This window comes from Neoarius graeffei, chromosome 2 (assembly GCF_027579695.1).
Source record: "Neoarius graeffei isolate fNeoGra1 chromosome 2, fNeoGra1.pri, whole genome shotgun sequence".
Taxonomy (NCBI): Eukaryota; Metazoa; Chordata; class Actinopteri; order Siluriformes; family Ariidae; genus Neoarius; species Neoarius graeffei.
In genome coordinates this window covers 107,056,226-107,078,543 of record NC_083570.1, presented here as the reverse complement: position 1 = coordinate 107,078,543, position 22,318 = coordinate 107,056,226, and the positions used below count along the sequence as shown (strand labels likewise).

Genomic DNA, 22,318 nt, shown 5'->3' with positions numbered 1-22,318 from the left:
GAAATATCAAACAAAAACGACAAATCAAAATACAAAAAAAAAGTCAATTTTTTTCGACTGGCAAACAAATTATTCGTGTAATCGTGCAAAACATCAGTCTGTTACTCTTCAGAAACCTTTTATTTTTGTTCCGCGTCTTTCTCAGTTTTGTTTGGCGTAATTTATTTTGGTTGCGATTCCAGCTTTCTCGTTTGCGCTCCCTGACTTTTTGCTTGCAGTTTTGGCACAAACTTCACGTGTGGGTGGGCTGTCCAGGAATGCATTCCCATTGGCTAACTTGTGTTTGACTGACAGCTACGCTCAGCCATTCCCTACTCGGATTCTGGCGGACTGTTTGACGAGTGACCGATCCATTGACGGTAAACGAGGACTTCAGTGGCGACTATGATATTGAATTAATTCAACAAAGTGTAAATTCAATATCGTAGTCGCCACTGAAGTCCACTCGATCCTTGTTTACCGTCGATGGATCGGTCACTCGCCAAACAGTCCGCCAGAATCCGAGTAGGGAATGGCTGAGCGTAGCTGTCAGTCAAACAAGTTAGCCAATGGGAATGCATTCCTGGACAGCCCACCCACACGTCAAGTTTGTGCCAAAACTGCAAGCAAAAAGTCAGGGAGCGCAAACGAGAAAGCTGGAATCGCAACCAAAATAAATTACGTCAAACAAAACCGAGAAAGACGCGGAACAAAAGTAAAAGCTTTCTGAAGAGTAATAGACTGATGTTTTGCACGATTACACGAATAATTTGTTTGCCAGTCTAAAAAATTGACTTTTTTGTATTTTGATTTGTCATTTTTGTTTGATATTTCAAAAGTATTGTATGAACATTTTGGCACAAAATTGATTCCATAAACCTTAAGTATCAGTATTGAGCTCAGGAAAGGAAGCGATATCATGCAAACTCCAGTAAGAAGTTATTACTACTACTTCAGACATTGAGCATGTCCTGGCTGATTGTCTCCATCTGCAGTCAAGGGAACCTGGTGTACATGTCATTTTTGTAGAATTGCTTCTTTAGGATTCTCTCTCTCTCACACACACACGCACTTTAAAAGCATGAAGCAATGTCATCATGTTAATTACCCTGAGGGCTAAAATGGACATTTTCCCCTGCATTAAAAAAAGAAATAAGAGCAGAACGACTCGTCCAACATTCAGTGCAGTGACTAACTTCCTGATGGAGCCAGTCGTCCCTTTAAGGCTCTACAACCTGCTCTGTCTATCGTAGGATGATGGGATCCGTGTTACACCGAGTTACTTTAGAACAAATGAGACAATAAGCTTGAGGGGAGAAGAGAAACAAACAAAAAAAAAAGTCACAGTTCACAGTAGTATCTTTTTTCCCCCTTTTTAAATATTTTCTTAAATATATACACAAAGCAAGACATGTATCCGTTACTCTGAGGAATCCGTTAACGTCAGATCACTGCTCAATTCACTTCACATCTCCGACGATTCATCATACGATTTTTTTTTTTTTTAACCCGGAAATCCGACAGTCTAATCGGATTTTTTTTTCTGCATTACACCATCATGAAGAGCGCTGCGATCGGTTTTACAGCAGTCTTCTCTTCAACAAGCTCTCCACCAACCACCATCTGGCTTCACTCAATACGTCTCGAATAAACTTACCGAAAGCCTCTATAATATGTGTTTAAATATCTTCGAAATAAGCAACTGTGAAAACATATGATGCAGGAAGGTCACACCTGTTCACAAGCATGCATACATCCTGCTCTTCTAAACCATACAGAGGAATAAACTGAAAAGGAAAATTTAAAAAAAAAAAAAAAAAGGGGGGGGGGATCCTTATAAAAGCCTGTGAGTCTTAAATGAGTGATATACGAGCGAATGATCCATGGAGCTCGGTCCTCATGACCGACACTTAACTGACTCAGATCTACAGGGTGTGCGTTGTCATGACCACCGGCCCGTGCCAACTAAAAACTCAGGAAAGGGGGTGTGGCGGCGGCTCCACGGTCCGAGCCGCCGCAGAAGGCCGTGAACATGGATCGTTCCAACCTCAGCCACTCCGAGGAGCCTCCGCTGTGTTAAACCTTCACGCTCCGGGACGTCAGAAATAAATCTGTTTAGCGTCCGAAGGATTCTGCTCCATCGGACAGTACGGACACTTCAGCCTGAGGAGAAGGGAAGGAGGGAAAAGGAAGGACACTAGCATCAGATCACGATTAGAAGCAAGTATTTCACTAAAAGCATTTCAAAACACCATAATTACTCTTCAAATCCATTTACAGTGTTAGATTTGACACTTGAGTGGTTCAGACGGTCCTTTGTCCCCACTGCAATAAGACTTTAAAGTGCATATTCTGGACCAATTTCGTGTTTTTTTTTTTTAAATACACTAACTTTAAAAACGCACATTGATAAAACTTGCTGAATTCGTGCTGAGTTTCTCAAGAAGAAAAGAAATATATCACAATGGAAAAATAACTTCGTTCCGCCCGAATAAGTTCCAAATCTGTGCTCAAATCAGAATTTAAGGGAGTTGTACTCAATAACGTACAATATGACTCGGGTAGTCAATGACATGGGCAGGCTTTAATTTTCAAACAAATTTTGCATACACTGTACACACACAACCTTGCCTATAAATACCCGGGGGAAATGATGGGAAAATTGTCATTATTGAAGATGCCACGCCTAAGCCAAAATCAACGTGAACAGGCCATCGGGATGTTGCGTGCCGGAAGTACACAGACAGAGGTCACCCGGCACTTCGGTGTTCATCATTCGACCATTTCCCGTTTGAGTCAGCGTTACAGACAGACAGGGAGCACCAGGGATCGTCCACGCCCTGGTCAGCCTCGAGTCACGACGCCAGTTCAGGATCAGCACATCAGGCTAGCTCACCTCCGTGACAGATTCCTGACACCCTCAGTCACTGCTGCTGAGACCCCTGGACGACACAGACCCAGAATCTCCAGCGTGACGGTCCGAACATGGACCAACTGTCACTTTGAATTTTTTTATTGTGAATTAATTCTTGAGTTTGACAATAAATGTCCTTTATCGATGTTTCAAGATGTGTGCGCATTACATACGATATCATAAATTTCAAATATATGCATGGATCTAAAGTGATATCGTGTTGAATTCCATTGTGCGTTTTTAAAGTTACTTAGTATATATGAAAGTATGTCCCTTTACACACTCATCCAGAAGGGTAATTTTGCACAAGGCCATCTGTCTACAGCAGAAAAAACTAAACTAAAACGCGTCTGGAAAAATCCCAAGGGAGTCTGGAGCCAGATTCGTGACGTCACCTGCAGAAGCGCCAGCACAGAGCCTAATCTAGGAATTTGAAGATAGGGGACAGATCCCTCACTAGTTGTAAAAACAGGGGACAGAAAATATTAACATGGGTAAAAATGTCCCTCATTTGTTCCAGTTAGTGGGGACAGAAAAATAAGTAATACATTGGTAGATAGCTTCAAGAGTACATCTATAAACAGAACAGTTTTATTAATCTTTACTTTTAGAAGATCATTAACATAATACTAAATTGAACTTTCAACAAGGAAAATTAAACAAATTACTCAAAAAAAAAACAAAAACAAAAAAACTAGCAATCATGTAGAATGTGTAAGATTACCAGGACTACAAAAATGCAGAAAAATAGGCTTTACTTATCCAAATGCACCTGTTGGTTCAAAAGTTAAAGTGCAGAGAACCTCACAGCACAACATGAAGTTACCTTAAAATATAATATAAATGCCTCAGCTTTCATGTAAGAGCAAGGAAAAAAAAAAAAAAAAAAAACTATTAATACTAGTACTGTGTGCAGGCAGTCTCTCCTGAAGACTAAATTAAACAATAATTATAAACTAATAAAATAAATGGCTCAGGCTTCATAGAAGAAAAACATAATTTGAGCAGAATCTCACAGTATGATGCTGAAGCTGCCTAAACAATGGAAAATAAAATACCATTTTGGCAAAAATGTTGGCATCCATTAATTTCTTGTATTAAGTAAAAAAAAATAAAATAAAGTGCGCACAGTCCTTCACTGTAAACATAACACACTTTCAGTAACAGAATTTAAGCCTACATAAACACTGACTCGCACATGCAGTGTTGCCAGATACTGCTGATGTTTTCCAGTCCAAAATATGTTCAAAACCCACCAAAATGCACTTAAAACCGCCCAATCTGGCAACACTGCGCGCATGCTGCTTCTCTTGAACGTATACACGGAAGTAAGGCGGAAGGTAGTTTGTCGACGTCACCGCAAGACGATGCCAACGATTGGATACAATAGTTCACAAAACTGTTTTACCCACTAAATTAACCATTCGGAATACTTCGGTCCTTTCCGATTGTTGTGTAAACAACGCTGTATTTACCGCAGTGCTTGCGAGCGAGTGCTGACAAATTGATACGCACAAGATTCAGTAAAACACGACTACACGCTCTACTTATAAATGCACGACAAAATGAATAGATGCGCGATATCACTCTCGCGCCCAAAAAGTGGATGTGCAACAGACAGATAAAAAAAAGCGCATTATCGCGTGTTACGCGCCCTAGATTAGGCTCTGCAGCAGGCTGTGCGAGCTTTGCACGGTTTCAGTGCACAGCCTGTGTAGACCAAGCGCTCCCATTTCTCTCTCATTGTCCGGTCTTCTGGGAAACGATGAGTACTAATCCCGTCAAGATTGGTGTTGCTACACCCTCCTACGATACATCTGTTAACCATTTTAATAATTACGCGATAATGTTGAAGAAATTTGCAGAAAACCACCAGGTCGTTTTCTCATAAACAAACCAGCGCTGACGTAGGATTCAGAGGGAGGCGTCCCGCACGCGACGTCACGAAAATCAATGTTTGCCGGGAAATCCAAACGCAAAGTTTTTTCAGAGGCGGACCAATTCACCTCCAATGGCTTGATTTCAACTGAATTTTCCTGGTATTGCGCCAGGTAAAAAAATTGCAGAGAATGCAGAAGAATGTTACAGATATTTGACCAAAGTTTAATATAAAATAGGAGAATTGCATTGATCTTGCTCCTGAATTTACCCGTGATATGCATTTTAATGCCCTCTGACCCCCCCCCTCACTTTTTATCCATCATGTTTTTATCTCATCCTTATTTTTATTGTTATTTAATTGTTCTATTTATTTTAGTCTTATGGTTATGACTGGTGGAAATTTTCTTAATGAGCTGCTGGATATTTGAATTTCCCCTTGGGGATAAAGTATTATTTTAATCAAATCATTGCCGATTTTTTTTTTCTCAATACATGTCCTAACCACCTCTATCTTCCATCTTTTAGTGTTTTCAGCAAGTCTCGGATAGGCCATTAAAACATTCATTCAACACTTAATTTCTCTAAAATTCTTGTCCGAGCACAAATTTTTCATTAGCGCACATTTTTATTCACGCTGATTATATGCAGTGCCGATATTCCAGAAGCGTAACATTCCAACACTGTTCACCTGATCTCCAAATTAAAGTGGAGCACTTTGAGCTCGTGCTTGTTTAATTTCAACTCCAATGTACTGCAACAGGTAACATTCAACACCTCAAACACTGACTGGTATTGTGATAAAGTAATCTGGGTTAGGGGTGGGCGATATATCGAGATTTGCGATATATCGTTATGTTTTATGAACACAAAGATTTTGGCATATCGTATATATCGAGATAATGCTCTAAATTAATATGATTTCGCCACTGTGCTTAATTTCCTTCACTGTGCTATGGTGCTGCCCGCCCCGCCTCCTTCGTGTGTTTGTACCCCCTCCCCTCGTGTGTAGGCGGCGTGTTAACTCATTCAACATGGCGGCGCCCACAGAAAGCCCGGTGGCGGCAGAACTCGTACCAAAAAAAGGACAAATGGCTCCATTATATGGAGATATTTTGGTTTTAAACCGTCGGACGAACAGGAAGAGGTCTACTGCCGGGAATGCAAGAAATTGGTGGCAACCAAAGCGTCGAGCACCACGAACCTGTTCAACCATTTACAGGTACGCCACAAACTTTTGTACGAGGAGTGTGCCAGGCTGAGAGTTAATGCAGTGAGATGAGTTTGAGTTTTGTTTTTAAGGAAAAGGAAGGCAATATGTATTATTTCTATAAGTCAAATTATTATTTATGAAATGAGGGTTTTTTTTTGTTATCTTAAAATGTTTAAGACGCACTTTATAAGAACTGCCTACCCTCAGGTTTTATGTTTGTAATTAAAATAAGGCAATATACTACTTCCTTGGTTTGATAATTCATGTTAAAAATGGTGCACAAGCACTTTGTTACTAGTACCTGTCTACCTCTAGACACTTGGCTGCCTACCTGTTTGCACTTCAATTAAAAAAAAAAAAAAAAAAAAAAAAAAAACCTTGCTGAATTTGGTGTGTCTGTTTTTTGGGGGTTGTTTTTCCTGCATAGATATCGAGATATATATCGTATATCGAGATATAGCAAAAATATATCGAGATTTTTTTCTCCATATCGCCCAGCCCTAATCTGGGTCCCTTTGGAAAAAAAAAAAAAAAAAAAGTTGGGCACCCCTGCACTATACTGTAAAGTAAAAGGTGACATACGCATCCATTACTTCTCAAAAACAGACAGGATTTCCTTTAGTGGAGGTGTATACACTACCTTTCAAAAGTTTGGGGTCACCCAGACAATTTTGTGTAGTTTTCCATGAAAAGTCACACTTTTATTTACCACCATAAGTTGTAAAATGAATAGAAAATATAGTCAAGACATTTTTCTGGCCATTTTGAGCATTTAATCGACCCCACAAATGTGATGCTCCAGAAACTCAATCTGCTCAAAGGAAGGTCAGTTTTATAGCTTCTCTAAAGAGCTAAACTGTTTTCAGCTGTGCTAACATGATTGTACAAGGGTTTTCTAATCATCCATTAGCCTTCTGAGGCAATGAGCAAACACATTGTACCATTAGAACACTGGAGTGAGAGTTGCTGGAAATGGGCCTCTATACACCTATGGAGATATTGCACCAAAAACCAGACATTTGCAGCTAGAATAGTCATTTACCACATTAGCAATGTATAGAGTGGATTTCTGATTAGTTTAAAGTGATCTTCATTGAAAAGAACAGTGCTTTTCTTTCAAAAATAAGGACATTTCAAAGCGACCCCAAACTTTTGAACAGTATAGTCCAGAAAATACAGACCACAAGCTCAAGATTTAGAACAAAGTTTAAATACTCGAGCAGTGCCTGGGTACTACGAGCACCTACTTCCCAGCGTTGGTGAGTTTGTTAAGGGCGTCTCTGGAGATGACGTGTCCGCAGATGAGCTTCATGGGCGGGTTACTCTCCGACGTCTGCTGCCTCAGGATGGGACACGCAAACACCGAGTGATACCAGCACTTTTTCCCCAGGTCTATCTCGATCTGCACACACAGTTGAAAATTTACTGGTGAGCAATTCCAGCGTTATGGACGTGACACTTGAACTCAAAATGGCAACAAATGACCCAGTGCATGTTTTATTGTCTCCCAGTATTTAAACAGGTGTTGCATATTTTAAGGCTGTACCATACTGGAGAAGTGATAGAACAAGAACAATTCCCATAGTACATCTAGGGCATGCCAGAAAACACCAATAAAAGATGCGTTATGGATGTGACAGAAAAAGTATCACTTTTCTTGGGTGACTGTACATTTTTATCAAACTCTGTGAAATCGTAAACCTAATGTCGAAATGGAGATATCCATTTGATAGAGGGGTCCAAGGTGAATATTAAAAAAATCTTTGTATTTCATGCAGAGTTTCGGAAGAAAAAGTCTGCGTTATGGATGTGACGAAATTCCGTTATGGATGTGACGCGTCTGAAATAGACATGGCATATGTTTAGAAAATCAGCAATTTAACCACCATAACCCTTTGAAAAACTCTCTAAATATCAGCTAAAACTATCAAAGTTCTTAAATAATATTTAGGATGGCTATTGTTTTGCTGTTTTGTGGATTTTAGCATACATTTCTGTGGCTTGTGGCAATAATATAGAATTGTACATGATCAAAGTTGATTTTAGCTTGGGGTTTACATTATAAGAAAGAAAGACTGACAGTGACATATTAGGTTGGTTACAAATTGGTTCAACTTATTCACATCTGTAAAATACAGGCCTAGGTGAGATCTCTGGCAGTGGTTTTGATGTATTACATGTTGCTTTATTTTTGCATGGTGAGGTTGACATTTACATGGAATTGCCCTGGTAATCACATTCAGCCTGCTTTTCCTTATCACAGTCCTGCTTGATCACACTTAACACATCAGGTAATTTAAAAAAACAAACAAACAAACAAACAAAAAAAACCTCCATTAGAGCCCTGCACTCCCGCGGGACCCGACGCAAAGCAGTGCAGCGCGGGACAAATTTTGAAAGCTCATTGCGGGCGCGGGCGGAGTGCACAATGCAGGAGCGGTGATACGCTGCAGTCCCGCTAACTAAAAACATGTTTAAAATAAAATTTATAAATTATTAATTTATGTCTATCATATATAATAATTTGTGCTGGATATTTCATTTGGCATTAATAAACATTTTAAGATGCCTAAAATTTGCGGGCGTGGTCTAATCTCGCGCATGTTTCCGATTCCTTTCCGCTCTTCCGTGTTTGAGATCTCCGATCATGGCAGAAGAGCAGACCATCTCTGTAAAGCCTCAGCTGCGCATGCCGCCTGGCAACACGCACCCTCGCTACGTGCGCTAGGTGAAGGATTGGTCAGTGGAGAGCTCAGCATGTTTAATTCCCCAAGCCAATGACAAGAACTTTCGTGAGAAATAATGCGAACGTCTGCATTATGCGGGATTTGCGGGCGGGAGCGGGACTGAAAAATCAAAATTCTTTGCGGGAGTGGGACTGCACAATGCGGGAGCGGGACTGAAAATTCTGTCCTGCGCAGACCTCTACCCTCCACCTCTTTCATGAGTTCAATTAAGAGAAAAATAGAGACAGGATTCTTTTTTTTGTCTTGAAGAAAGGGGGGGGAAGCAGATAGACAGATTAAGGCCAAGTTTACATTAGACCATATCTGTCTCGTTTTCTTCGTGGATGCACTGTCCGTTTACATTAAAACGCCTGGAAACGGGAATCCGCCAGGGTCCACGTATTCAATCCAGATCGTGTCTGGTCCGGTGCTGTGTAAACATTGAGATACGCGGATACGCTGTGCTGAGCTCTAGCTGGCGTCGTCATTGGACAACGTCACTGTGACATCCACCTTCCTGATTCGCTGGCGTTGGTCATGTGACGCGACTGCTGAAAAACGGCGCGGACTTCCGCCTTGTATCACCTTTCATTAAAAAGAGTATAAAGGTATGAAAATACTGCAAATACTGATGCAAATACTGCCCATTGTGTAGTTATGATTGTCTTTAGGCTTGCCATCCTTCCACTTGCAAGTGGTAAGTGACGCGCATGCCCGACATGCACCGAGATCTCACACACAGCGGCTCGGTCCCGAATCACTGCTCGTGCGCTTCACTCGCGCGCTCTGTGAGCTGCGCAGGGCCGGAGTGCGCACCCTCCAGAGGGCACTCGCTGTTCAGGGCGGAGTGATTTGGAGCACAGGATGCCTGCGGAGCCGAGCGCATCCGTGTACTGGCGTTGCTGTGTGCACGCGAATCGTGTATTGGCGTTGCTGTGCGCACGCGAATCTTTTTAAAAACGTTAATCTGATGATCCGCTGATACGGTCTAATGTAAACCCCACCTAAATATAGCTTCATTCTTCTAAGGAACTGTGCTTGCTCAGTGGTTTGCTTTAGACCCCCTCGGAGTCTGAAACACATCCAAATACAGAGTGGGGAAAGCAGGGGAGAGAGAAAAGGAAGGAAAAGGGGACGTGAAGTATTTGGAGGTGTTAACACATCTGATTAAAAAAAAGAGACTGAGGTGCCTCCAGCAACATGTGCAGGATTTACAGATGACCACAAGAGGGGGGAGAGGAAAAAAGCACCATTACCATTTAGGCCATAAACTATTTTCTAGTAAATCCCAACAAACTGATGTTAACTCCATACTTATCCAAGTGTAGTCAAGACAAACACCCACAGAGTTTATTTATTTATTTTTAATATTAATGAAATCCAAGCATTCTCCATTCAGCAGGACAGAAATCAAGCGCACCCCATTCATGCACTGGGAAGGGGGCGGGGTCTCCCTAATTCAAAACTAGGCATGTAATGATTCACCCAATTCAGGAATCAATTCACAACTTGATTTAATATTTAAAAAAAAAAAAAAAAAAAAAAAAAAAAGGATATAAAAATGTGACATTCCCATTCGTCAACTTAAATATTCCTTGTCAAATTAACCCCCCACGCTTCATTCCCTTAATAACCAACAATAATTTATCCACATTTGTAAGCAGCGTCATAAAACATTAACCAAAGAAGGCCTTTTATTGAAAATGAAAACACAATTAGGCCTCTTCTTAAACTTAAATTTGTACTTCCTCCATTTGCTTCACTTTTCTTTATCCTTCAGCCATCTTTAAAAAATAAAATAAAATAATTTCTTGTTAAATACATTCGTAGAAATCAGATTATCCCCCCCATTTTAGATCAGTTTGTACATTCCTGAAGCAACAGAGGCTGTGTGACTTCTGCTTACGATGAAGTCACGTGCATTCCCACTATTGTACGTTTATTGCTATTTTCACATAGCCTAGTAAACTAGACCCACCCGCCTAGCGGCCAAAAATATTTTTTGCCTAGCGAGTGGGTCTAGCCTCGCACCATATAAACAAAAACACCCCGGGCATCAAATCGTGCCCGCCAATCACAACGCAAGGTTTTTGTTTGGATTCTTTGGGCGGGCTTTTGCAGGAGTGACGACAAAGCTGTGCGACGCTGGAGAAAGCGCAACAGGAAAGATGGCTACGGCTAGTGAACAGCGTGCGTTTGACTCCGCTTTGGAATCAGTTTTAGAAGAATTAGACTTGGAGTTTTGGTTGAAACATGAGCAGGAAGAGGCTCTCCGCTCATTCCTTTTCAAGAAGGACGTTTTCGCTGTTTTGCCGACCGGCTATGGCAAAAGTCTGATCTACCAGCTGGCTCCGCTCGTAGCCAAAAGGATGGGGCTAGTTTGTGCAGTACGAAGAATTAATAAACAGCTTTGAAACATTACTTTTTGATTGTTTCTTATTTTCCCGTTATTTTAAATTTAAGGGAAATTATTTCACCAAACACCACTAAATAAAAACTCTCAAAAACAGTTTAAGCAAACCCTTGAAAAACACTTGGGGAAAAAAAACTGTGTATGTGGTACAGACTCCAAACTTGTGGTCATTATCTCCAAACTTTTTAATATCTAGAACCTGTTTATTAATTAATACGCATTTTGAAAAATTATTTATTTCAAGACCTCCCCCACTGCTTTCTGTCGCTCTGACTACGTCACAGTTGCGCTGATTGGTCAGAGCGTTGGCCTATACGCACAGACAGTTTGAAAGACAGCGGTTTGTTCCTCCTACCCGCTTCGGAAATGTCTACGGATCGAGGCCAGACTAAATATTCACATTTAGTCTGGCTTGCCAGGCTAATTTTCACAGCAAAGGACGCAAGCACAAGAGTGCTCCAAGAGCACAATATCCCTTGCTAGGAACTCTGCCATAACTCTAGTAAAATATGACTGAATTGAACAAAATTGTAATACGCGCATTACCGACAAAGAATCCTGCCAGGTTTTGTGAAATTCCTCCAAAAATTGAGAGACGAGTTGATTTCAGAAGGAGAGAGAGTAGCCTTTCTGGGACGGACATTGCCACGACATAATCCCCCCTTCGGGCCTTCCGGCCAGCGGGGGATAAAAATTGTGAAGGAATTTGATTTCAGAAACCTTGATGAAATTGCCAAAAGTACAAGTTTGTTAATAATCAAGGGTATAACTCTGGAAAAATTTGCCCAAATTAAACGAAGTTAGTTTTTGTTTTTTTCTTTATCAGACATCTAATTTTTGGGTTTGTTTACCTGACATGTTTCGACGTACAACTTCCGTCTTCCTCAGAGTGTCACCGGATGTTATTGGTGACGCATCTTTTATCAGCTGCTGTTTCTGAAGGCGTGGCCTTCCTGTCTGGTTTGACAGGTCGGTCACGCCTTCTACTGTCTGTTCGTCACCTGCAAGATGGCACTCCAGGTGTGGGAGAGCATGTATGCTCCCTCATCCCGGTTGATGGTCCTCGGGCTTCGCTTTCGGATCTCCATGGCCTCCCTGATCCAGCGCTGATGTTTGTTATCTTCTGTGCGGATGACTCTGGCATTCCCCCAGTCCATAATATGATTTTCTCTTTTGCAATGATCTGTTATGGCTGACTTATAATTTTCCTGTTGTGCCTTTTCTTTTATTGTTCGGGTTTGTCTTGTAGCTGTCTCCTTTTCGCACTCTTTCTTATGTTCATTTTTTCTTGTGGTGAAACTCCTTCCTGTCTCCCTGATGCAAGTTTTATTGCATAATTGACATGGAATCTCATATATGGTGTTGCATCTGTTGTCCGGATGTATTCTGTCTTTGGGATGAACCAGGATCTGACGGAGTGTTGTGTGTGGTTTGACAGGTGTGTTAATGTTGTGAAACTGAACTTCAGAAACAGCAGCTGATAAAAGATGCGTCACCAATAACATCCGGTGACACTCTGAGGAAGACGGAAGTTGTACGTCGAAACATGTCAGGTAAACAAACCCAAAAATTAGATGTCTGATAAAAAAGAAAAAAAACAAAAACTAACTATATTTAATATAAGACATAATGAACGTAATCGACAAATTAAACGAAATTTCAATCTGCGTATAACTGTCGTATAACAAAGCTTTTGGCCAAGTTTGGTGAAATTCCTCCACAAATTGTGAGAGGAGTTGATTTCAGAAGAATGTACACCTTCATGAAATTGTCAAAGAACAAGTTATTTAATCAATGGTCAAAACTACGGTAAAATTTTCACAAACTAAATCGCAATACATGTATTACAGTCATATAACAAGGCCTTTTGCCAAGCTTCGAGAAATTCATCCAAAAATTGATGTCAAGGCGAGCACACCTTCATGAAATTGTGAAAGTACAAGGTTGTTAATCAAGGGCTGTAACTCTGGTAAAATGCGACAGAATTTAACGAAATGTGTGTACTACCAACATAAAGCCTTTTGCCAAGTTCCATGAAGTTCCTCCAAAAATTGAGAGGAGTTGATTTCAGAAGGGGGAACACACGCTCATGAAATTGTCAAATAATTGTTAAAGGGCTGTAACTCTGGTAAAATGCGACTGAATTTAATGAAATTGCAATATACGTGCATTACCGACATATAACAAAGAATCCTGTCAAGTTTAATGAAATTCTTCCAAAACTTGAGGAGTTGATTTCAGAAGGTGAGCACCTTTCCCAGGACAGACGAATATATCGCCATGACAATCCCCCTTCGGGCCTTTCGGCCAGCGGGGGATTTATTACAAAAAAAAAAAAAACCTGCCTGATAAAAGTATTAAATTTTATTACATCCATTCAAATATCACAAATCTGTACCATGACTCGTCACGACAGACCCAATCAAAACACTTGTACAACCTTCATCCAGACCAGATTCAGAGGTCAACTGGTTCATACATAGCCTGGGAAATCCCATGCTGCTTTGCACAATCGTTCCGATCTGAAAAGACAGCATGGAAACTATGGTCTAAAGGCTCGCCTGAGTTAGGGAGCCAATCAGAGAGTGGGGAGGGGTGGAAAGACTGTGACGCGTACTACTCGACAAACGGAAGCTTGTAGTTTATTTGGGACTGTTTACGGATCACATTTAACATGGTGGCGAGCGATACGAACCAAACTTTCAATCAAGGTTTAGACACTGTTCTGAATAGTTTAGAGCAGGGGTTTTCAAAGTGTGGGAGAGTCAGCCCCCCTCGGAGAGCAAATAAACAACAGCGCCCCCCTTACAATTTTTGTTGTTGCTATACTTAATGTTCCATTCGTATTTTAAAAAAAATGGTTGTACACATTTTTTTCTTTTTCACATTTTAAACATCTGTGCTTTTTAAAACATCTTGTTTTACACATTTTAAACATCTCATAGCATCGTTAGCTAGCACCTCTTGGCAGACAACACACTGTAGCAGTGGAGCATCTTCAGATCCAGTCCATGAAAATCCAAACTTTAAATAATCGTGGTCATACTTCCTTCTTTTTTCAGTCCCCCCAGGATTCCGTGGGCCTTTTTTGTGATTGTTGCGGGCTAAAATGTCTGATGTTGCGGGGGTTTCCAAAAAAATTGCGATGAAAGTTGCGGTGTTTAGGTTTTTGTTGCGATTACATTGCGGGAGGAAGTGAAAGTTGCGAGAAATTGTTGCAATTTTCTCTTTTTGTGATTAAAATTGAGTGATATGTTAAATATTAAGTTATTACTGAAAAACTATTGATTAAAAAAACAAAGACACTGAGAAATGGTCCTATAAACAACTTTACCAATATAAAAGACTACCAGGACTACAAAAATGCAGAAAAATAGGCTTTACTTATCCAAATGCACCTGTTGGTTCAAAAGTTAAAGTGCAGAGAACCTCACAGCACAACATGAAGTTACCTTAAAATATAATATAAACGCCTCAGCTTTCATGTAAGAAAAAAAAAAAAAAAACCTATTAATACTAGTACTGTGTGCAGGCAGTCTCTCCTGAAGACTAAATTAAACAATAATTATAAACTAATAAAATAAATGGCTCAGGCTTCATAGAAGAAAAAAACAATTTGAACAGAATCTCACAGTATGATGCTGAAGCTGCCTAAACAATGGAAAATAAAATACCATTTTGGCAAAAATGTTGGCATCCATTAATTTCTTGTATTAAGTAAAAAAAAAAAAATAAAGTGCACGCAGTCCTTCACTGTAAACATAACACACTTTCAGTAACAGAATTTAAGCCCATATAAACACTGACTCGCACATCATGCAGTGTTGCCAGATACTGCTGACGTTTTCCAGCCCAAAATACATTCAAAACCCGCCAAAATGCACTTGAAACCGCCAATCTGGCAACACTGCGCACATGCTGCTTCTCTTGAACATAGACATCCGGAAGTAAGGCGGAAGGTAGTTTGTCGACGTCACCTCAAGACGACGCCAACGATTGGTCAAATTTGCGGGAAAGTTGCGGTGATTGGATATAATTGCAACACCGCCCTGAATTCGCGGGGATTGGTTGAATTTGCGCTGAAGTTCCAAATCGCAACATCCTGGAGGCTCTGTTTTTTTTGCTTGGCCGTCTCCTCACTCCCTGTAGCTTTAGGTATTAAAAATCGATCCATTTTACCTCTCACGTTGCGCCCCCCCTGAAGAACTCTGGCGCCCCCCAGGGGGGGCGCGCCCCACACTTTGAAAAGCCCTGGTTTAGAGCGAAAGTTTGTTTTAAAAAAACAGCGTTTGGCATTTCAGTCTTTCTTCGCCTCTTCATCGCTCTAACTACGTCACCGGGTAGAACTGCCATGATTGGCCATGGGCTACGTATACGCCAAATGATAGACATTCGCAACGTCCAATAAACGGCCGTTGACAATCGTAAACCACACCTCCCCTACGAGAAATTCAATAGGCGGATTCCAGACCATATTTCACTTGTGATATGGTCTGGTGTTAACCAGACTAGTTCATACACATCATCGGCAGGGAAATTATAAGCAGACGTATCCAGCATACTTTTCACACACGACTCCGAGTGAGGTATTTCAGAAAGGCTTCCAGCCTCCTGAAGGAAATAAACACTGAATAAAAACTTTTAAATTAAAACCAACACCAACTCACTGATTAGACCAAACTGACAAGTGGGTGGGTGTGGCTTAATATTCTAACGATTCTAAGGACAGCCCTGCCAGAGACTCCGAACTAAAAACAGCACAAGCATCGCTTTGAGAGTTTAGCTGAGGGTGCAGCTTACACAGGGCTGATCCAAGATGAGGATTGAATAGATTACACCGAGAGAGTGTTAAACTCAAGGGAAATAAACATAAAATGGTCAAAATCTTACAAGTTTGTGAAAAGGTTACTCATCAGACAGGTGTGTGCGAGAGTGAGACTCACAGGTAGCTCGTCCTTGTGTGTCCAGACACCGCTGCACTGCCTCTGCTCGATGACCTGCTTAATGTTCATCAACACAGGCAGGGCCATGCAACCAGACGCAAAACTGAGGGAAACAAAACACACACACACTTAAGCTAATCAAAACAAACAGAACAGCGGTTGCTCACAGAAACGCCCCCTCTTTAGTTTTAGTATCTTCTTTCACAAATTATGAATACTGCTCCAAATTATATAGCCACGTTCTTTGTGACGCCGTTCTGAAATGTTATAACAAGTCCCATTCAAACAACGTGCTACCAGTTTGTCCTTTTGCAGTGTACTGGTTTATATCTGGCTTTTTTTTTCGTGTGTTTGTTTTCTGCTGCACCACAGGTCTTATGGCCCTTTTCCACTACCCTTTTTCAGCTCACTTCAGCCCGACACGGCTCGCGTTTCGACTACCTTAGAGCAGCACGACTCAGTTCGCTTCAGCCTTACTCAGCACCCAAAACTCGCACGGTTTTGGAGTGGGGCTGAAGCGAGCCAAACCGAGCCGAGTGGGGCTGGGGGCGTGAGCAGACACTCCCCTGTGCACTGATTGGTGAGGAGGCGTGTCCTCACATGCCCACACACGCCCCGCGAGCACGCTGGGATCTGTAAAACACCGTAAACCCGGAAGAAGAATTACGAGAATTTCTGAAGCCTTATGCGCCTCGCCTCATCTATACGCTCTTGCCAGTATCTGTTGGCGTTGTCGGTGACAACAAGCCACAGAACCAAGACCAGCAACACTAACGACTCCATGTCCTCCATGTTTATTGTTTACTATCCGGGTCATGAGACTACCGCTTAAAAGGCCACTGATGTCACTGTTTGCGCCGCCTAACGACATCACGTGACGTCCACCCACTTTCACTAACTCCACCCAATGTGTCCACCCACTTCCAGCCAGCACGGTTGTAGTCAAAATGCAACTCCAACAGCCCCGCTCAGCTCGACTCAGCCCAACTCAGCCGCGTTGGTAGTGGAAAAGCAGCATTATAGAAACCCCTGCCACGCAAAAAAAATAAAAAATAAAAAAAGTGAGAAAAAGAAAAAGGAGGAAGAGAGTGGAGAAAGTAGAAGAGACTGGAGAAAGAAAGGAAGAAAAAAGAAAGAAGGAGGAGACTGGAGAGAGGAAGGAAGAGTGGGAAAGAGGAGAAAAAAGTAGTAAGGGGAAGAAAAAGAAAGGAGGAACAAAAAAAAAGGAATAGGAGGAAGGCTGAGAACAGAAGAAAGAAGAAAAAAAACCCAAAGTCCTAAAGAGCAGAAAGAAGAGAAAAAAAAGGACAGAAAGGGGGAGAAAAAGAAAAAAGCAGCTTAATATGAACTGCTGTAAAACAGCTGTTTTTTTTTTTTATATCCTTAGGTATTCGTGCTGGTAAATATCAGAAATCTTTAAACTGCATTGCCTTTAAATGTTAATTAAAAAGAAAAAAAAATACTGATATCGTGATAAATTGCACCACAACACACTTTGACATCATAAACTTTTCCTAAACAATTTAATGTTAAATAACGACACTGATATTTGATGTTCATCTTATTAAAAAAAAAATAATTCAATAGATATTTAACATCAATTATTAATCTGTAATCATTTCCAAACTGATCTCAGAAAAGCGCATCATGACAAACTGGAAATTTTCATTTAATTATGTAGAACTTATCCCCCCCCAAATCATCTTGTCCTGAAACTTAACTTTTCTGTAAATTTGCTTTGTTCCTCTGCTTTGCTTGTTAGTAATATATAACCTACACACCGTGAGGAACGTTACGGATCACAAACATCAGGTATCGATTTACGATATTTCAGTCATATCGTCAGGCCCTAACGTGCGGAGGTGGAGAGCAGAGAAGGGAAGGAAGGGAGGGAGGGAGTGACCATGTGACAGAATGACGGGTCTGACCTGACGCTGAGCGGAGACTCCACGGACAGGCCGAGCAGGGCGCAGGCGTCCCGCGTGAAGATGTTGCAGATCTCAGCCCACTGGTTGGTCTCGAGCAGACTGCGGTATGGAGAGTTCTCGATGCCGTTACGCAGGTAAACCAGGCTGCCCATTAAAACCTGGATATCTACACAAGAACCACACAGACAGAACGATATTACTGGGCTAAAAGGCCATCAACACGATCGCTAATGCGCCAGGTTAATTATTATCCTTGACCAACAGGAAGTTAAAGGAAATCTCGATAATATTAAATCAAAGAGCAACAAGGCACAAAGTCAAATGCAAAAAAGTTCAGGTCTGTTTGTAAAACCTAAAAATCACTGATACAATTGTCCAAATTTGTCCTTTTTTCTCTGTCAATACTGATATCCCGGTCAGCTGTTATAAAATAAAGCATGGCTAAGCCCTTCCTCACTTTCAAGTAAAAACAGGAATAAATCTCTAATTTTGCCATCCACCCATGCGGTCTAATTTGATGTACCACAGTGAAATCTGATTGGTCAGAAAGTGTGGATTATTTTCCTTTAGTATAAATATGAAGGTGGTGATAGAAAATTGTGTGCTGATTGGTCGAGAAATTCAGACTACTTCTCAATAATCACCTCGAGCGACTCGTCAAAATCACGCCCGATCACTTCGTCCCTGAGGAAGAATTACACATTCTGAAAGGGTTGTTCATAAAAATCACTCGATGCTACGGAGTTTGGTCTAAAACCATTCAAAGGTAAGGTGGAAGTGCGATTTATTTTATTCATTTCAAAACAAAGTATTTGTGACTTGGTGTAGATCAGTGACAAGCCTGTGCCGCACTGTTATTACATTTACATGACGCTTTTAAAAAGTTCGAAATAAACTAATATAATTTTTATTTTTGAAATAATCACCTGTGTATTTATACTAGAACAATTCTCCACCTCAAGCTCAGTGAATAATAACCTCGACTTCGTCTCGGTTGTTAATTAACAGCAGGGCTCAGTGACAGGTTTATATTAACGTGTTGGAGCGAGAGCTTTTTTTTAAAGATTTTTTTTGGCTTTTTTCACCTTTATTAGATAGGACAGTGTAGAGACAGGACAGGAAATGAGCGGGAGAGAGAGAGAGACGGGGAGGGATCGGGAAATGACCTCGGGTCGGAATCGAACCCGGGTCCCCGGATTTATGGTATGGCACCTTATCCACCTGAGCCACGACGCCCCTGGAGTGAGAGCTTTAATGTTTCTATAGTAACAGCTCAGTCACAGAGACTCGTACAACCAACACGCCACATAACTCAAGACTGATAAATATAAAACAAAGGTCTCTGAACAAATCACCAAACAATGATTTATACGACTGACGCACACACAGACACACACACACACACACACACAGAGAGACACACAGACACAGAGGAGAGAGAGACACACAGAGACACACACACACACGAGCAAGACACACCAAGACATACAGAGAGAGAGAGAGAGAGAGAGAGAGAGAGAGAGAGAGAGAGAGAGACACGCACACACACAGGAGCGAGACACACCGAGACATACAGAGAGAGAGAGGGAGAGAGAGAGAGAGAGACACACACACACACACACACACACACACCCAGAGAGAGACACGCACACACACAGGAGCGAGACACACCGAGACATACAGAGAGAGAGAGAGAGAGAGAGAGAGAGAGAGAGAGAGAGAGAGAGAGAGAGAGACACACACACACAGGGAGAGAGAGAGAGAGACACACAGGGAGAGAGAGAGAGAGACACACAGGAGCGAGACACAGAGAGAGACACACACAAACACACACAGAAGAGAGGCAGACACACGCAGGTAGAGAGAGACAGACAGGAGTGAGACACACCGAGACCTACACACACACACACACACACACACACACACACACACACACAGAGAGAGAGAGGCAGGCAGACACGCAGAGAGAGGGGCAGGCGCACACAGAGAGAGACACACAGACATACAGAGAGAGAGAGAGAGACACACAGAGAGAGACACACAGAAGAGAAACAGATGCAGACAGACACGCAGAGAGAGAGACACACAGAAGAGAAACAGATGCAGACAGAGAGGCAGGCAGACACGCAGAGAGAGAGAGAGACACACACGCAGACAGACAGGAGCGAGACACACATACAAAACACACACAGACAGGAGAGAGAGAGAGAGAGAGAGAGAGAGAGAGAGAGACGCAGACAGACAGACAGACAACGCACAGCAGTCTCCAGACCTTGTGGTTATACAATAACGTTCTCATGAAACTAGTTTTATACATTAAACCTGCTTCGAGATTTTCAAAATCATAATATTCTGTTCACTGCAACCTTAAGAATTTTATACACATTTGGCTACAAGTGTGATTTTTCAGTGTGCAGCTGAGATGTGATGGTGTAACATGAGCTGTATTTCTCCGTGTCTCACCTCTCTGATGCTGGGCGGCGAACGGCTGGAAGTGGCGAGCGTAGTGCAGCGCCTCCAGCTGGTTTTCTACACCTCCGTTCAGCAGGCTGATGAAGTAGAGCCGGTGCAGCTTGAACTCCAGACTGCTGTTCAGATCCAACAGCCTCTGTCGGTTCGTCACAGCCCATCTGGCAGAGACAAAACACACACGCACGCAAAGCTGAACCTTTCTGGAAGTAGCCCAAGAGTCTGACTCTGCACTCTCAGCGTGTGCACGCGCGCACTAAATTCCTATGCGGCAAAAACAATACTACAATGGCAGATGATGCTTCTCTTCTTTTCCATCACCACACATGCACTCTGGGGTTCTGTGGCGTCAGGAAGTGTACGTTCACAATTAAATCAGTGACTTAATTCCAGAAAAGACCAGAGGAGGTTAAGAGTTCTACGCACTCTAGTGCCGGTCGGAGGTCCTGCATCCGTAAAGCCTCGAGAATGCGGTTGAGCTCCAGAAACGGCTGCTTCATGCTCATGTCGATGACCACGCCCGACTCCTGGCGTGAAGAGACAAAAAGTACTTTTCACTATTAATCCTTCACAGCAGATTTAAATCCTGACCTCAGAATAAAACTCTGTACCTGACAGAGGTCTTCAGCAACGCTCAGCATGCCCTGTCGGTACAGGTGCTCCACGATGGTCTCGCTGAGGTTCCTCTGCTTCTCTGAAGAGTCCCACACGGTCTCGGCAACTACAGCACTCACCTCTGCGTCAAAGTTCTGCAGAGAGTAAAGACTCGTTACACAACGTTATAAACAAACGCCTTGCTTAGATGTCAAATGCTCACGAAATGGGTTATACGCTAAATTTTTGGCACGATTCTTCTCACGAATTTCTCCTTCTGAATCACAATCGCAGTTCACTGACCGAGTTAAAGGATCAAACAGAGGCGAGGATTTCATCTGTTCTGGCAGTGACTGAGGTTACCAATACCCACTGACTCGCTATGTTTTCTAAACCGCCACCATTCACGTGTTGCAAATCACCAATAAGACGACAGTCATCTCTATCCCCCGCCCTATATACCAAGTCTCAAGATATTACGTGGCGCATTTTTCAAGTTCTGCTGCAGGAAACCAACCCTACCTCTTTACACCAATCTCAGCAGCCCATGGCATAAACCCACCGGACCTTTGGTTCAGGTGAGCTAAAAATTTAAATCTCTCATTTCTTAAATCAACACATATACCAACTTTCAAGACCATACCACTCAGTTTTCAAGTTCTGCTCTGGAAACAAAACTGACCCCCAAGACTAACCTGAGAGACTAGATCTGAAATTGCTTCCATGGAAACATGAAAAATTTTAATTTCTCAAGTTTTAGTATGAAAAGGCACATCTACAATCACCTTGTTAACACGTATACCAAGTTTCAAATCAGTATCATGAATAGTTTGGGATATGTGCTCCGGTATTGAACATCTCATCTCATTCATCTCATTATCTCTAGCCGCTTTATCCTGTTCTACAGGGTTGCAGGCAAGCTGGAGCCTATCCCAGCTGACTACGGGCGAAAGGCGGGGTACACCCTGGACAAGTCGCCAGGTCATCACAGGGCTGACACATAGACACAGACAACCATTCACACTCACAGCTACGCTCAATTTAGTCACCAGTTAACCTAACCTGCATGTCTTTGGACTGTGGGGGAAACCGGAGCACCCGGAGGAAACCCACGCGGACACGGGGAGAACATGCAAACTCCGCACAGAAAGGCCCTCGCCTGCCACGGGGCTCGAACCCGGACCTTCTTGCTGTGAGGCGACAGCGCTAACCACTACACCACTGTGCCGCCCTACATTTTTTTAAATTATATTTTTTATAT

General features: G+C 42.1%; 1 protein-coding gene across 2 annotated transcripts in view; it reads right to left on the bottom strand.

Annotated features, from left to right (window-relative positions):
- Window positions 1-1,338: 1,338 nt before the first annotated feature.
- Window positions 1,339-22,318, bottom strand: part of rmnd5b (required for meiotic nuclear division 5 homolog B) — a 43,406-nt gene continuing 22,426 nt past the window's right edge. For both annotated transcript variants that reach the window (XM_060911171.1, XM_060911163.1), the window contains exons 4-10: window positions 21,075-21,212; window positions 20,890-20,990; window positions 20,458-20,624; window positions 17,995-18,160; window positions 16,067-16,169; window positions 7,232-7,386; window positions 1,339-2,142 (exon numbers count right to left, since the gene is read on the bottom strand). In XM_060911171.1, coding sequence (XP_060767154.1) covers window positions 2,079-2,142; window positions 7,232-7,386; window positions 16,067-16,169; window positions 17,995-18,160; window positions 20,458-20,624; window positions 20,890-20,990; window positions 21,075-21,212 — 894 coding nt within the window. In that variant the 3' untranslated portion in view covers window positions 1,339-2,078. The remainder of the gene's footprint in view (window positions 2,143-7,231; window positions 7,387-16,066; window positions 16,170-17,994; window positions 18,161-20,457; window positions 20,625-20,889; window positions 20,991-21,074; window positions 21,213-22,318) is intronic.